Here is a 17,269-nt window from a genome sequence, read left to right as displayed (position 1 = left end):
TGTAGAATCACGTATTTTGCCCAAAATTTTGATGATATAAAGTAATAAAATAACAACAAAGACAATTAAGAACGTAATAATGCGGCTGCGTGAAAATGTTATTTAAAATTAAACGAATATTCTCAAAGCTTAAAAATTTGACCTTGCTACTAAAACAAGCTATCGATCTCCAAAAAATACGAGTTATTATTATAATTTTAGTATATATGGTAATCGAAGACGGAATGACGCTTGATTTTCATTTTGTAACAGACGGTGGTCGGTGCGGTCATAATCCATCACAAGTTAAAAACAACAAATTTTAACAATGTTTGAAGAACTAGAAGAGGTGAGTGATTTAAATACAAATAAATATTAAAAAATATATTACAAATTGGTGTTATAATCAGTAAAAAAAAAGAAATTAGTGTTATGTTGTAGCGAGAAATTGTTATACTCATATGAAAATAGAAAGACAAAAAAAATACGAATTTGCTTAACACTTGTGTTTCAGGAGAGAAATTCAGAGTTATCACAAAACGTAACAAAACTTTTGAATGTAACCGCCGACGATAGGCGTTATATATTTAAGCATAACAATATTTCACCGAAAGGATTGCAAGATATTATACTTTCTATAGAAGAATGGTATGAGAAACAACCGCATTTACCCAAAGGACAATTAAGTAAGTCGTTCTTTTTTTAACTTAAACCTGTTCAAACTAATTTAAATATAAACTATAACCTGATCTACAAGTTATAAACTTAAACGGTATTATTTAATATCGCCTTTTACGTCGATCTTTCGTCGATTTATATTGATCATTTGATGTTTATTCAAAATACTTTAATTCTCTAATTTGAACTGTGAACTAGATTTATTTTATATACATGCTTGATTATATATACATGTAAAAGCTTTAAAGAATGGATGCACAGACAGTGGTCCGCCAGTTGAATACTGGTGGCCCGCTGATAACAAAAATAATACTCTCGTACATTTGAAAAATATTGAATTTTAATTATTATCAATTCTTTATTGTCTTTACCTATACTTCTGAAGGCCGGCCCGCTATCAGTCCATGATTTGCCCGAGTGGCCCCTAGTCTTAATAAGTCTGTGCAACCATGCTTTAAAGGGATGAATGTATAGTTCGTATGCAGACAATTGTTGTATGATACACCCTACTTAAAATGAATGGATTCAGAGATTATAAATAACGTAACGATAATATTATCTATTAGTAATATAAAGAAAAAAAATATACTACATGGTAAGAAAAAACTTTTCCTAAATTCAGATAACTACATAATAAAAGTAATTATTGTTTACTATTTGTCTCGGCAGACTTTGAATTAACAGAGGTTATTTATTGAAGAGGTATTGGTTAGTTTCATTTCAATAGAAAAATATATTTGTGTTACATATTTCAGATTGATCACTTTAAACAGGTTTATTGAAAAAAGGTCTAAAACCTTTTCTGATAAACTGGTCACACATTCATCAATTTAAAGCTTTTACATCTATAGCTAATTATTCTGTATAATATATAATTTTTTTTCATAATAATAATTCCGATGACAGAAGTATTCCATTTCTTCTTATCGTTGTATTTGGGTTTGTTCGTTTTGGTCTCCCACAATTGTGGGATAAGTCACACAAATAAAAATGTGTGTTTAATGTACTTGTTGTACGTCCTTACTTCACGTATCCTTTGTTGAAGGTTCTGATTATAATATAAAGCAGAAAAAAAACGCATTAAATAAGCATTCGAGGCAGTTTAATGCAAATTTATTCTTTCTTTGCCTTTTCTTTTATTTTATTTCTTACCAGTCTGTATAAGTTTTTCTGTGTTCCTTAATATATAAAAAGTTAATTCTTGCCACGGGAAGAATTTTCTCTGATCGAATGGCAACGAAAATTATAATTGATGATGTCTTTACTGTATAAACTCTAAGATCTTTATAGTATATTATAATTCTATAACTGTAATAAAAAAATTAGTAGAAAATTTCAAAGCAAAAAAGTAATTTCATTCAATAGTCGATATAACTTATTCTCAATCATTTCTTTATTACTGAGGTTCTTGTTTATCTTGTAACGGCTTGGCAGCATCGATGATAAGATATTTCTTTATCGTCCTATCCTGCTTTCTTCAAGACAGTAGTCATAGTCCAGTTATTGTTTCAACTTAATTTGACTTGCGGTAACTTCCATTATTCTTTTAGAGTCTATTTTCCCTATAACTAGAACCATGTGTAAATCAGAAAGAATAATACTGCGTAAAGTATAATCCTTTAATTATTTCGTTTTAATTTCAGGTAGACAAATGATAGTTCAGCATTTGATTTTGAAAGCATTTAAAATTGAAGAAGTTAAAGATAAAATAGATAATTGGATGTCAGCGAAACACAAAATGCCGGAAATCTTAATGAACAGAGACCCCTTTTCTCCTACGATTGATAAATATTTACGATTTGGATTTTATATTACAATGCCAAAGAAGACGCCTCTTAACCACCGACTTTCATTTTTCAGGTACATTATATGATGTTTATAAATATCTTGTAATGTTTTGTATCGTAAAATGATGCTTTCTATTCCTTAGATAAAGATAAAATTAATTTTATCAATATCATCTAATATTTTTCTTTTAATTTATTTTATTTTTGTCTCTACTTTACTACGGAAAATGTTATAGTTGTAAAAATTGGACAAATACACAAATCGTTGATTAAAATCAGAATACAAAGATAGAGACCGCTTATTTCCTCACCGATCGCATTAAAGTACTCACTGCCTCGAAAAAATAAAATAACCATATTTTTACATGCTCAAGTTATCTTATTAAAAATAAACGTCGACGTTTTTTCTTTAATTTTTATGTTAATAACGCCTTGTTTGCGTTGATACCGGTTATATTTAGAAGTACAAAAATATACTGAATTTTTATATTGTATAATGTATGCAACAGAATAATATTCTAGTGAATTTATACTAGTTTTATAGCTCGAAGTAATTAATATGTGAAGGATTTATATGTCTTCACAACTTACGTAGCCCAGTAAAGTGGAGATCATAGACCGGGAAGTGCAGCATAGGTGTCCACCCACAAAATGGACCTCTAACAAAGACTTCAATGAGGTCGTCTGTGCGATTATGTTGAGGTCGGTGGAATAATTTCAATGCAGACAATTTACAAATAGTCTTATGTATTGGAGAGGCTTAGTTCCAGCTGAAATGTCGATGGACATTTGAAAAAGGACGTTATTGTTTAAGGCATTTAATATTTATTTCAGAGTGAAAGAGCCTTTCGAGTATGATGTCCTTGAAGTAGTAAAATTATGCTATATGATAGTGGAATATCGAATCCTTAACGATGCGGCGCAGGGCGAGCAATGGATTTTCGACCTAGCCAATGTCACTTTCCACAACTCAGTTCAAATGACTCCGACGCTTCTCTCAAAAATTGTATACTACATCAGAGTAAGTTTCTCATTATTTACTAATAAATGTAATATTTGCTACTTGGATTTAACTTGACAGATTTTTTTTAATATTACATTAATATTCATACCACTTGACTTTTAACACCCAAGGATGTCAACAGAAAAAAACTGAACAAGCGTTCGAAAATTAAGAAATTACCTAAACATTCACATACAAATGATTACTTTGCGTTCAAAATTGATGCCACAATTTTTTTTAATTCTGATGTATCTCTACAGATACATTATCAAGAAAAGGGTTAATATTTTCGACTATAGTTACTGGTTCGTTTAAATACGAGTATTATTTTTCAACATTGTACAATTAGATAAACGAAATACACACATACCCGTGCACGCGCGCACAAGTACCTACTTACACACGCACAAACATACACACAAACGCGAGTGCGCTCTCTCTTAAACACCATCGTAAAATATGTTTAGACTAATACTGTTATTAATAATAATTAAAATATCTTAGTACATTTTATGAAGGAAAAATGTTCCGCGAGAGACGTTCGTTACTTTTATTTATACCGTATATAAAGAATATTGTTATTTTTAATTTGTAATAATTGTATATCCTTCTTACTAACAAGCACTGTTATTTTAAGAAAAAACAAGCAATATATTAAGAGTTTCTATGTTAATATACATCGGCAATAGGACGTCAGCCTGCAAGAGGGACCGACCAGCTATTGAAAATATATGTGGAGGTCTATGTTCCCTAGCGGATGTTCTACAGCTGAAATAAAAATGATGAAGTTTATTAAAAGTGCAGTTAATATGCTTCAGCTAAATGAAACTGAAAATTAATAACATTTGCGAAAATTTTTTTTTGGTCAGTTATTAACAAAATGTATTTATTTGTTTGTTATAACAACAAATACAACTACGACTTGATCACATAACACATCACAATTACATATACAGTTAATATTAAAATTAAAATCAAAATTATAGTTAATATTAGTAATGTTCTAAATATTTTCTTTTCTTTTCTTCACATTAGTTTTGCTTCGGAGCTAAAATAAAAGGTTTGCATTTCGTAAATGTCCCAACCTTTGTTGCACCTATCATAAACATATTAAAGAAGTTAATGAAACCAAAAGTTGCCAAAAGGATATATTTGTATCAAAAATTTGAAGAACTTTATGAATTATTTCCAAAGAACATATTGCCCGTAGAATACGGAGGATACGAAAGAAGTTGTGATGAAATAACAGGTAAATTACTATTTCTTACTATGTATTATAATTTAGGTAATAAGGACGCTGAAGAGTGAATAGATGATCATTTCTTGTTTAACTCGTTTGTAATTTTTTTGCCACACAGCTGACAGTAAAAGTCAACTATTTTCCAATATCTATAGAAATCTACTAAATAAAAATTGCTAAATACTTCAATTTCACTATATGAAAATGGTTGAAGATATTATTTTGTAAACATGGCAATGACATATTGCTAAAAATTTGCAACATGTTGCTAAAAGCCTATTATGCTTTTATATCCCTAAATTTGGCTTATTTATTATTTTAACTTTTTATTAATGCTCGAGAAAGCTTCTTCTGGGTCGATAAAGAATTCTAGTAGAATTGTAAACGCCAAACGTCAACCAAAAAAACACGAAGAATATCTACCTTATGCGACGAAAATTTTATTTCTTTAACAAACAGTAACCAGATGGTTATCAAAAACTAAAACTTTTTGCTGTATGTAATTCTTTGGTTTAAGCTTATCTAAAAGTTTATACCAGAAAATTCCTCATTAGTCAGAAATAATAATAGTTATTTTTAGTTGGTGGTAATAATAATTGCCGATATGAAATATAGTTTTAAATTTTCTTAAGGTTGACTGCCTGACACATGTTTTTGTAATAACATAAAGCGAAATAAATAAAATAAGTGATTCGTCTTTCACTACGATTCTTAATACGTGGTCTTCACTACAGAACATTGAACTGATTGAACTCCACTTTCATGACTTGATCTCGCAAAAAAAACTACGTCTCCTTTCTTTGGCGCACAGATTATTAACGCCATAAAATAACATAAAACAGTTTAACTTATTTATCTTGTTTATTATACAACTTCGTTTGCGAAAAGTAATCCTGCAGTCATATGTTTTAAATATGTTCTTCTAAGTGATTAATTCTAGTAATTTTACTTGAAATTTCAGATGATTGGGTTGCGACATTACAGTCGGATGCTTGGAGAAAATATTTCGCTGAACAAGATAAAGTAATAAGTGATGAATCAAAAAGAACACATTTTCTAAGTTCTGATGATTTCTTTGGATGTAATGGATCGTTTAGAAAACTTGAAGTTGATTAAGGAGCTTAAAAATATTTGCTATTTACTATAATTAGGTTAAAAATGTTTGTGTTAGTTGTATAAAATTTTATACAAAGTTTTTTTTAAAACTAAATAAATGTTTTTGAATTTTGATTTTTTTGAAAAGTTTACTTCACAAAGACATTGCATATAAATCTATCTGATGGGCTTGACTATAGACAGTAACATTCAATAAGTTTTATTTCAATAACTATCCTAAACGATGTATCTCAAAGCAAATGAAATAAATAGTACTCACGCTACAAACGTCACATTGTTGTTAGAAAACAAACTATTACTAGGAATTATTGCTCTCTCTTCATGCGCACTCATACATTTGTACTGACTGAATTTATTAGACTGTCGTATTTCAATAGAATAAAAAAAACTTTTAATATAAGCTTATAGACCTAGCACCAATTCTTTTTCCATATTTTTGTTAATGCACGGCAAATGTTCGAGTAAAACAGTGATTATCTTTTCACTGTTTGCCCGCGTTTTTTAAAGTTAGTTTTTTAGTTCTCAAGCAATCATTTATTGTGGTCGTCTTTCAGCTGTAAAATGGACACTGCTAAACGTAGCAATCCATAGATTTTTAATGCATGTTTGGACCTTAAAAACCACACTGTAGATTTAAACACCTATAGCCGACAATGTTATGTTACCAAAAACCTTCAATCAAAAAGCTTTTTAAAATATCAACTAAGCAAATGATTTAGTAATAATGTGATTATAGTTTTTAAGTCCGATGGTGTAATAGCTGTTAGTAATAAAATATTAAATCAATAAATAAAGTGATAAGTTTACAATACTTTTTATTTGTTTATTTCTCCACAAACTAATAATTTTTGGCAGTAAAAATCAGTAGAAGTAACTAGTTTCAAATAAAACAAATTGATATTAATAATTGTTTTATTCTGTGGTCTGTATGCATTTACAGATTACCTTTTAAATGTCTTATATAAAGTTACTTTTACTTGCTTGCATTAATGTCTTGAATAAACAGATCTTAATAAAGTATCACTCGATTAATACGTGCCTACAGTGTCGTTCGTATTTCACGCGATAATAGTGTTATTGTAAATATTATAACAAATTTTTAAACCACTGTTCCATATCAAAATGGCAAAAGAAAATACAGAACTGGTAAGTATTTTGCATTATAATATTAAATTCGAGTGAAAACTAATCAATTATTTTTTTTTAAATTATTGAGATGGTTAAGTGTTTTCAACCTTATATAATTGCAGTTTTTTAAAATACATTTTACACTACATTTTCAATATAGTTCAATTTTATACAAAGTTTGCGATATTCGATAGAAAGATCACATTTATACAAGTAAATTAAATATTTTTTTCGCGTTTTGTATGAATAACATGTCAAAAACAAATAAAAGTTTTAACTGTTAATAAACATGCAATTTTGGTTTAAATAAATTTTCTTATCTAAAATTTTACATACATCGACAGAATTACCACAAGTATAATTAAATACATTCACATGTCTTTTGGATATAGCGTAATATTTATTTTCAAGGTTAAACCTTTTAAACTGCAAGACTTCTTAAAAATGTATTCGTAAATACAAAGGTGGTAAATACAATACTGTTTAATATTTGCATTTTAATATTATTCCCACGTCACGCGTTGTGTTAAAGGAAAATGTCTTTTTAATTTTTGTTTTTCATTATTATAAAAATTACCTTATATTCTTTTAATCGTTTTGTAAGACCGTGACGATGACCATCTGTTCCTATGATTTTAAGTCTTGTTTTCTTCACCAGTAAAAGGGTATGTAATTGACTACATCTGATCGGCAGGTAGGTAATCGATTTCGTGTTACCTAATTGTCTGAGGGAAATGAGTCCAAAATAACTTAAGACACGTTGGTAGCATATTGTAGAGACCTTACAATACTGCGACGAATCCCGAAATGCAAATATATGTATCTTATATACCTTGTGCCTTTTGTTAAATGATGGTTTAGCACTGTAACTAAGAATTGTTACCCTCGATTTTTAATTGAATATCATCATCACTGATTAACTTTTTGGTCTTAAAAGTCTGAGAGATGATCCCGAGTTTGGACTCCCCCCCCATTTAAAATTATACCATGACAGCACTACCTATGAAAGCATTCGTGGAGAGAGAATAAGACTGAGCAATCAAGATTACGACAGAACGAGGAGAGGTTATCAGTCTTTGTAGATTATAGAGATCATACTGTTCAGGAACAGTGGAAAAAATGCCGTATTGAAACCGTTGTAATTGACAAAGTATCTACCATATATTCATACTGTGTGTTAGGTGTTACAGCCCTCGCCAACCAAATTATGATACTTGTAAATAACTTGATCAATAAAGTGATCGATATTGGTAATGATTCTCAATAAGTAACGTTTCTAATGTGCTATTAGTAATAAAATTTAAAGCACGGTTTCCAATATCACCTTTTATTTACTCCAAAGCTTCATGTTTATTGTTATAAGGATTTACGAAGATATGCATTTTTTCTTTAGATCCAAGTTCGTAAGATTAAGTAAATAAAAAATAACTTTTTACTATAAATTTTATTGTAACCGGTATTAATTTGATAAGACATGTCTTACCTTTAAAATAATTAACCTTAAAAAAAATCCTCTACAAAAGAGCGCCCAGTTGATATTTATCGTTAGTCTCTATTACTCGATGTGACAAATTAAATGCCGGGTACTTTAGAAATCGAAAGCTTTAAAACAAGTAATAAATAAAGTGATTATTATGGGTATAGATGTAATAGTTAGCTACTAAACTTTTAGAATAAGCTCCTGCTACTATCGCAAGACGTCGAGAAGATATTAAATGTAACTACGAGAGACATAGATGCAATACTTCAACAATACAACGTATCACAGGTTGCACTGCAAGACATGATAAAGTCAATACAAGAGTGGTATTCGAAGCAACCTCATCTCCCTGATAACTATTTGGGTAATATTTTTTTTTTCTTTATCATAAACAACAGAATTAAAAATTGTGAATTCGAATACAAATCTATAGGATTGAGACTAGCGATCGTAGTTCAGAGGTTCGATTCCCGGGATACAATATCATTTATTTCACACTGTGAATTAATAATTCACACTGGTCAGAAACAAGTTTCAAGAAGATATGCGTCCTCTGTGTCTCATAATACCACACCGCGGTCCACAACCCTCCTTCCGAGCGTGGCTATTGTGGTGTATCCAACCACACATATATCTTTGGGGGAGGCCCATGTCTTGGTGTGGGTGTCTATGAGCTGAAAAGACGAAATACACGTTGTTGTTATAATTAAACGTGATTTAGTGATTTAGTTTTTATTATTTAATAAAGATATTCTTTGAACTAATGGTTACTAACATATTGGAAAATTTTCCATATAACAACATGTTTTATCTTATCGAATCTTGGTTAACATAAGTACGAGCAACTGCTGTAGAACGTAAGTAAATAGCAACTAAAAAAATCTAACATTAAAATTTGTCTATATAATTAAGCAAAGCGTTTGCAAGGAACGAAGGCTTACAATATGATGTAATAATATTTTTTAATGTTTTATTATCGACGTTATATTCCGGATTTTAGCCAGAAAACGTAAACCTTTAAACATAAGCCTCCATCATAGATTTCCAATAAAACAGATAGAAAGTAGCCTTCGTCCAGCGTTTTCCGACGACCTTAACAAGATGTTCTGCGCTGCTTGCCGGTCCGTGTTTTCTACTTCTAGAGTAAATCTTATGCCCGAGAGGTTATTTGTTGTGCATGCTATGTGGTCTGTTTACTGCCACTGTAACTTGTCAATCCGTTGGGCTGCTGGTTACTAACGTTCGTCGACTGATCTCCCTTTCACCGATTCGATGTCATAGAGAAATTTCGGCCCGTCTCCCCTAGAAGAATGGACTTGTTCTTCATGGTTCGTTGAACTATTGTAAGCTTGTCAATAAGCCACGAAGTAAGAAAACACGTTTCTATTCCGTAAGTTATCAATGGTAACAATGGTTTTTTATACTTAATAAAAATAAATCTGTAACCAGAATACAAACATATGTTATAGCAAATAAATAAAAAGTATTTATATAAAAACTTTCTATGATTAATAAATTTATATATTTTTTATAAAGATGTTAACATTAAAAATAAAGAGTGCATTTCTATTGCATTTGTTTAACAACGCATGTTACCAGCCTTCATCGCGCCTTAGTTAAACTCGGAGGGAGACGACGGTAAGTATCGACTATTCCGTTCCACCAGTCTTTCTTCGGCCCCTACCTTGCCACACTTTTCTAATACGTGATAAAGCGGTTTTACTAGCACTGTATAATTAATATATTTTCAGAAAACCACATGATAATTCAACATTTGATATCAACAAAATTCAGCGCAGAAAAGGTCAAAGATAAAATAGACGCCTGTTTATCTGTCAAACATAAAATGCCAGAATATTTATCAAACCGAGATCCAATGGATTCCAAAATTGATTATTGTTTAAGATTTGGATTTATTGTTCCATTGCCAAAGAAGACAATTGACAATCACAGAGTTACAATTTTAAGGTAAACCTTATACTTTAGCAAAAACTGCAAAATAATATAATGCTTTGGTACTTTTTACAAAACGACTTCATAAGAAAATACGTAACTCCTTTAATGATCTTTCAAGGTGTGGGTAATAGTAGGTAATCCATTGAAATATAGTGAGAGGGCTAAGACACAGTGCTCGGGGCCGATGACCCGTTCAGAAGGTTTAAGGTGGACTGCTTTTAATGCATTTGCCTTCACTTTCACCGACCAGACTCTTTTTTTTTACCAAACCAAAACTGAAATAATTCTACTAATGCTGTTTTGAAAGTCCGTCTCAGGCAGTATTTCGTCGCCTCCCCAGAATAAACCCGTATTTACGTTCTATCACATTCGACATCTACAGGTAGTTATGCGCCTTGTGTTTTTTTTTTTTGGGATATTTTCTAATGTAAAATGAAGAAGATTTTTTACCAGTTTATTCGACCATTAATGTTTTCCATGAAAAAAGCAGTAATAGTCTTTTAGGAACATAGTTTAATGAACCTGAAATGTATGTCATTACTACGATATAATTCGGAAACGAAATTCTCGTAAGCAGTAGAATCATAAGAGCGAGTACGATATTATTCGCGATATATCGTACTCGCTCTTATAAATATCGCTTATAAATATATTGACGTTAACGTCTTATTAACATAATATACACCTATCTCCCGATTTACACGGTAGATACGTTCCTGAGAAAAACGTGTAAATGGAAAATTAAAAATTTTCAAGTCAAAACCGTGTAAATCGAAAAGCTTGCAGAAAATGCATAATTTAGCTAAATAAGTTGTGATTTTTTTTCAATATTTTTAGGTGTACACAGAAATAAAAATAAAATGCATTGACGAGTTAAAATATTTAATATATTACGAAAACACTGTTTATACATATATTAAAGAATCGATCATATAATAAGCCAAAGTGATTTAAAAAAAAAAACTAAAAAAACTATAGCCCTGAAGAAGTAGTGAATAATATTGTATTGCAACCTTACAGTTGACGGTCAATGTAAAATTTCGCACGAACGAACGTTACTCTCAAAAACGTTTAAATTTAATTCCAGTAAAACCTATTTTCCATAATAACTCAGATTATTTCCAGAATATATAAACAGAAATTAAGTACATGATTATTTGGTGTATAAATGACCCTTGTAGGTTGAGTATAGTGGAAGTTATAGAAGAAATTCGTTTTTTTTAGTTTCTCCCATAAAATTAGATTTTTACGATTATGGGTTAATTCGGTGGGGGCGACGACTTGACTATCGAATATTTGTTATGACAAATTTAATAAAGATGTTTTGAATGGGCTATCTTCTGACGTAATTTTTTTCTTTTTTCTAATGTTTGTTTTATATGGAAATACAATGTCTTTGTTGCTATTATAAATTAAATTTGTAGCCTTTTGTTTTTATTTACGTTGTACTGTTTCTTTTTTAATTGTGCTGGTTATATATTTGTTAATTATTAATTTGGAAACTTAACTCATGAAATACATTTATCTGTCGTTCCAAATAAAAAAAAAAAACAAAAGATGTGCTTACAGTGATCTTATCACAAATTTTAAAATTCTTCAAAGCGGAACTCCTGATTTAAATGTATTATTAATTCATTATTTATTATAATAATATTACTGAATAAATAAAATTGTTCGAAATTTTAATTTAATATTTGCATTTATAATTTTAATTGAATAAAATGTGTTGTAATTTCAGAATTAAAACACCGTCTGAATTCATTGTGGCCGACATTGCTAAACTGGCTTTGATGATACTCGATTATCGAGCTCGTAATGACGTGTCGTTGGGTGATCAATGGATCCATGACTTTAAGAATCTTTCTTTTCAGAACTCCGTACAATTAACACCGACGCTTGTTACAAAAATTATTTATTATATAAGAGTAAGTCTTTTGGTTTAATACTACTAATAAATATATTGATGAGTAATTTTTCTGACAGATGTTGTTCTATTATATCTTACACATTACTATCTTAGCTATCACTTCTAACATTATTAAATTAAAAAAAAAAAACAACTTTAATGTCAAAGTATTTATTGCAATTCTTTTGGAAATTTTCTTTGTCCTATTTTTTGGCGCGTAGATTTGCCCATGCTTTTTCAACAAGGGAATAGGAGAGAAAATTACTAAACTATTAAACATTAATTTTCAAGATTTACGTCATAAACTATAAATGACTACAGAAAGTCGTTTTCAATTTAAACTGTGATCAAAAAGAACATAATATTTCTAACTCTGTAAATGTAAGTGGCTTTTCACTAAAAATTGATGCAAATTAAAAAATGTATGTATTTATTTCGTCAGGACTAGCTACTTCTGGTTACTTATATGAGAAATGGTTATATTACACTAACATCACTCGGTACAGTTTCTCATAAATCAAACCCGTGACCTACGATCCTCAGCCGCTCTCTTTAATCTTTGGGATACTAAAGCTGATAAGGTCCAATAACAGAGGCGTTTCACAGTCATAAGGCCTCACTGGTAACACACATTTACATAAACCTTCGTTTTAAAGTACTGAGAGATATTGTACGAAAGGATGCTTCGTAGTTTCTAGACAAAGTTTTCTAGTTGTATTCGAGGAGCAAAAAAGAATATTAATGTTTTTTTTTAAGTTAGTCTTATAAAGTAAGTTAAATCACTAGTAAATCTAATATATAAAATTCTCGTGTCACGGTGTTCGAACTTGAACTCCTCCGAAACGGCTTGACCGATTTTTACTAAATTTTATATGCGTATTCAGTAGGTCTGAGAATCGGCTACTATCTATTTTTCACACCCCTAAGTGATAAGGGTGGTCCAACCCTAATTTTTTTTTTTTTTTAGACATTTTTTTGGTTTTTATTTTATTATGACACAGCATACAAAAATTCATACAACTCTAAATTTTCATCCCTCTACGATCAACCCTTATTTTCTATTTGTGAATAAAAAAAAAATTTTTTATGCAAAACAACGTTTGCGGGATCAGCTAGTATAATATAATATTTGTACGGATTATAGTTTTTTGAGAAAAAAAAATGGTTTTCTAGCTAAAAATGGTTCATTTATTTTTTCTAGTTTTGCTATGGGACGAGCATCAAAGGATTGCTATTTGTTAATACGCCACCGTATGTCACGCCGATCATTAATTTGGTTAAAAAATTATTAAGCCCAAAAATCGCTGAAAGAGTGAAAATATACAACAGCTTCGATGAACTTTACAAAATTTTTGACAAGAGTATTTTTCCTGTAGAATACGGTGGTGACGAAATAAGCTGTGATGAGATATCAGGTAATTTTTATAATGCTCGTAGAAAAGATATTGTGACTAAGGTATTTTAAAAACAATTAGGCAAAATTATTATGGCTATCACGAAAAAGTTATAAACTAAGGGAGCAGTCAAATATATTTAAAAAAGTAGAACTATTTTATGAAAGTGACAGGATTAAATGTTGCACAAATATGAAGGTTACTTCAAAATTTTTTTCAAAATTTCACTATTGTTATAATATTATGTGATGAGACTTGATGACAGATGATTGAAAAGGTTTCACAATTTAGGAACAAAGGAAACTGCTCTTAATCCATATAGTGTAGTGTACTCATGTTAAAAAAACAGTAAATTATCCTTGTCACTAAGTCCATAGTTGAACATAGTTCTGCCCTTACATTTCCAATAGGACTGAAGAGCAGAAAAAGGTTGTCTGTCTACCTTAAAAACGTTCTTCGCTGCGCTTGCTGGTTCGTAATTTCCACTCCAAAACCTTTAGGCTTGGCGGACATATGTCTGTTTGCTATGTGGCCTTCCCAAACAACTTGCCAACCTATTGGGCCATATCGGTTGCTTTCGTTCGTCCATGGATTAGCTACATACCATTGACCAATGAAATGAGAAAGTCATGTTCGCATTAACACAGACAATACAGAAACACTGTAAATAAGAGGTATGCAACCTTAATATTCTAATTGGTCAATGGGTGTGAGCAATCTGAGTGATATTTATAATGTTCGTACGTACAATAGGCTACAAGTGCTGCAGTAACAAGGATTCGTTAGAAAAACTCACCTTTGAAGAGGAAGCTAGGCAAGGGCAAAGGGTTATGACGTTGCCGTATACAAAATTTCTCCCATATTCTCTATTATCTCTGGAGTTCGTCTTCCAGAGAGCAGAGATCGATGTATCAAGGCCTTTTTACACCACTGCAACGAATCCAATCCGAACGAATCTGAGGTATAAAATAATTGCATTTTCTCTGTAGATGTAGGCGCTGTTAACCCTAAGTCTTTTACAGCTTAATCTGAACTGAGTTCACGGAGCGGAAGGGTCCGTGAACTTAAAAGTTTAGGATGATTATCATTGAGTATTATTTATATTTGAGCCCACACATAGCAGTGGTCGCTGTTCCATATTTCTTTTAAATTTTCCATTAGTGATCAAGGTACGAGTAACAGAATGCTACCACAATGCAGTAAAAGGAAACTAATTTAAAAAAGACCCGCTTTTTCAAACAGACATAATGTATCATAAAGTAATGTAACTTGCAAAAATTTAAAGGATAATTAATATAATACAGTATCTAAAATTAAGATGTAAGAACGTATAACAATAGTAAGCTAGTGTTCTATACTTGAATGTGAGTAGTAAAATGTGTAGTAGCAACCGGTAAAACATATGTGTATTTGATTAATTTAATTTGCAGAAAACTGGACCAAAGCGCTACAAACCGATGCTTGGCGAAATTACTTCGCCGAACAAGAGAAAGTACTTAGCGATGAGTCGAAGAGGACACGGTATCTAAGTTATGACGATTTCTTTGGATGCGAAGGATCCTTTAGAAAACTTGAGTTTGATTAATAAAATTCTCTTTACGTATTAAACCTGTTTCAAACTATTATATGTATATATTATTATATATCTTATCTTTGGTTTTATAATATTTTGTGATTACACAATTACTAGACTTTTGTACCTGGCCCGGATGCAATAAATAACATAAAAAATAGATTTTTTTTTCACGTTCTCTTGCCATTTCATCGGGGAGATAAGTGAAATCACCGAAGAAAAAATCTAGAGATGCAATCTAAGAACAAATATCTTCATTAACTTTACTAGTTTAAAATGTCAATTATAAGAATTTTTTCGCTATATGCTTCCTTTGTTGTTTTTTTTTTGTAATTATTATTGAACCTCTGTCGAAAAGCTTATAGTGACAAAGGTTTAACTATTTTTGTCTCGAATTTACATTAGAAAAAACTTTTCTCTGAAACCTGGACAAGTCATAGAGTTTAATGAATATATTAAACTTTAAATTAAATTGAATATTTGTAATACATAGCAGTATCTCATGGCGACGCTTTCTGTATTTTCATTTACTAGCAATAGTACATCCCTCGCTATTATTTAATAGCATTTGTACTGTATGTGTAAAATTACGATAAATTAATACAGTCCAAAAAATTTAGCCTGCATTTTATTTAACACATATTATTATAATAAAATTCTAAAAGCGACATCTAATAAAGAAATGAATATACTATTAATCTAAATAACGAGGGTTCACAATATTGTAGATACTAAAGACAATATTCCTAAGAACATTTTTTTTAAATTAAAAAAAATATGGGTCAGAAAAATGGGAGCTTGTACAAGAATAAATCTGTTTATTTTTTCCGAGAGCATTGACAAAGAGACACTCGGTCATGACTGAACGAACGCATTCAAGTTATGCTCTGGCATTTATGATGCTCAAAAAATACAAACGCTGCTAAAGACATCGTCGAAATTAAAAACCTTATACTTTACGTTAAATTACAAATCGTATGAACAACATATTTCGACACTGCAAAGTTGATATAATTTTAAAATCTAAAAAATCTATATATTAAATTCTAATTCTGGTGTATTTTCGAAACGAATTAACTTAGATTTTAACTCCACGTCCTTATTAAATATAATACAGTGAATAGTGCTTAACAAACTTTCCAAACAGGTTAAGGATACGGCACAAGGAGGAGGATAAAATGTTATAATTTACAAATTAATATAATATTGTGTTTTTCTTCTATGAAGTACTGCAATTATTTATTTTAGATTTGTGACAAAAAAAAACATTTATGTCGTACTTTATCTTGATGCATGTTCTCTCTATATAAATAGATATTTTATCATATTTCGTAAAGCAATGTCGAGGACTGCAATGATACATGCTTGCCTAGAAGAAACCTATTCACTCTTGTTTTGAAGACTCTTAAGTTATAATTGGCTGGAAACAATGAGGCTGGTAGGGTGTTCCCCTCCTTGGATATTCGCTCTATAAGTAGTAGCAAAACACTTAATGCGAAGGGATTTCAACCGTGTACGGATGTCGTGAATCCGTGCGTCTTGTTGTCCGATGGAAGAAAGGAGACTTTGGAATTAATAACACATACATAAAGCTCTAGCTGACATGTATGCATGTAGCATTCTCTAGGGTTCGTCATAACGATTATAAAATCCGTTATTTCTGGTCATTTATTACACAATAATTCTTATTTTTTAATTATCTTCCGTTTTCATGGAATATGAAGTTGGGAAAGCATCAGCTTACCTACTTCCCATAGCAAATGCAGCTCACTATATTCCTCCTGCCTAATCTAGGTTAGAAAGTGCCTTCCGAAAAACACACTATCCAACTCATTTTATGGCTTCTAAACTTCCACCATAAATCAAGACACTGCACAGGTCTACCACAGGAACTACATCTTACCGTTTGATTCCAGTCTGGTTCCGTATGCTCTTATTCATTCAGAACAGTAGTTTAATCTTTGTCTTCATTTCAGCTTCAGGGCAGTCACAGGACCATATATACCCAGTATATCCACATGCCTCCCTC

At 30.7% G+C, this 17,269-nt stretch overlaps 2 protein-coding genes across 2 annotated transcripts; both read left to right on the top strand.

Annotated features, from left to right (window-relative positions):
• The first annotated feature begins 255 nt into the window (after positions 1 to 255).
• On the top strand, positions 256 to 6,547 carry LOC137924284 (alpha-tocopherol transfer protein-like). The gene is made up of 6 exons (XM_068767669.1): positions 256 to 328; positions 494 to 665; positions 2,301 to 2,517; positions 3,279 to 3,465; positions 4,483 to 4,696; positions 5,649 to 6,547. The coding sequence occupies exons 1-6, from the start codon at positions 308 to 310 to the stop codon at positions 5,801 to 5,803; spliced, it is 966 nt and encodes a 321-aa protein (XP_068623770.1). The 5' UTR covers positions 256 to 307; the 3' UTR covers positions 5,804 to 6,547.
• A 2,128-nt stretch (positions 6,548 to 8,675) lies between these two features.
• LOC137924383 (alpha-tocopherol transfer protein-like) lies at positions 8,676 to 15,252 on the top strand. Its single transcript, XM_068767778.1, has 5 exons — positions 8,676 to 8,775; positions 10,163 to 10,379; positions 12,106 to 12,292; positions 13,475 to 13,688; positions 15,098 to 15,252. Exons 1-5 carry the CDS (start codon positions 8,715 to 8,717, stop codon positions 15,250 to 15,252), a joined length of 834 nt encoding a protein of 277 aa, XP_068623879.1. The 5' UTR covers positions 8,676 to 8,714.
• Positions 15,253 to 17,269: the final 2,017 nt, after the last annotated feature.

The sequence above is a fragment of the Battus philenor genome, unplaced genomic scaffold (genome assembly GCF_028537555.1).
Source record: "Battus philenor isolate CCGP_79_NKW_IND1 unplaced genomic scaffold, ilBatPhil1.0.hap1 SCAF_23, whole genome shotgun sequence".
Lineage (NCBI taxonomy): Eukaryota > Metazoa > Arthropoda > Insecta > Lepidoptera > Papilionidae > Battus > Battus philenor.
Note: the sequence above shows the minus strand (reverse complement) of the source record. Positions and strands in the feature narration are given on the sequence as shown.

Coding starts and splice junctions, on each gene's coding strand:
- LOC137924284 (XM_068767669.1), top strand. CDS start 308: ATGTTTGAAGAACTAGAAGAG. Junction 2,518..3,278: donor CACCGACTTTCATTTTTCAG/GTACATTATATG, acceptor TATTTATTTCAG/AGTGAAAGAGCCTTTCGAGT. Junction 3,466..4,482: donor AAATTGTATACTACATCAGA/GTAAGTTTCTCA, acceptor TCTTCACATTAG/TTTTGCTTCGGAGCTAAAAT.
- LOC137924383 (XM_068767778.1), top strand. CDS start 8,715: ATGATAAAGTCAATACAAGAGTGGTATTCGAAGCAACCTCATCTCCCT. Junction 8,776..10,162: donor TCTCCCTGATAACTATTTGG/GTAATATTTTTT, acceptor ATATATTTTCAG/AAAACCACATGATAATTCAA. Junction 13,689..15,097: donor AAGCTGTGATGAGATATCAG/GTAATTTTTATA, acceptor TTTAATTTGCAG/AAAACTGGACCAAAGCGCTA.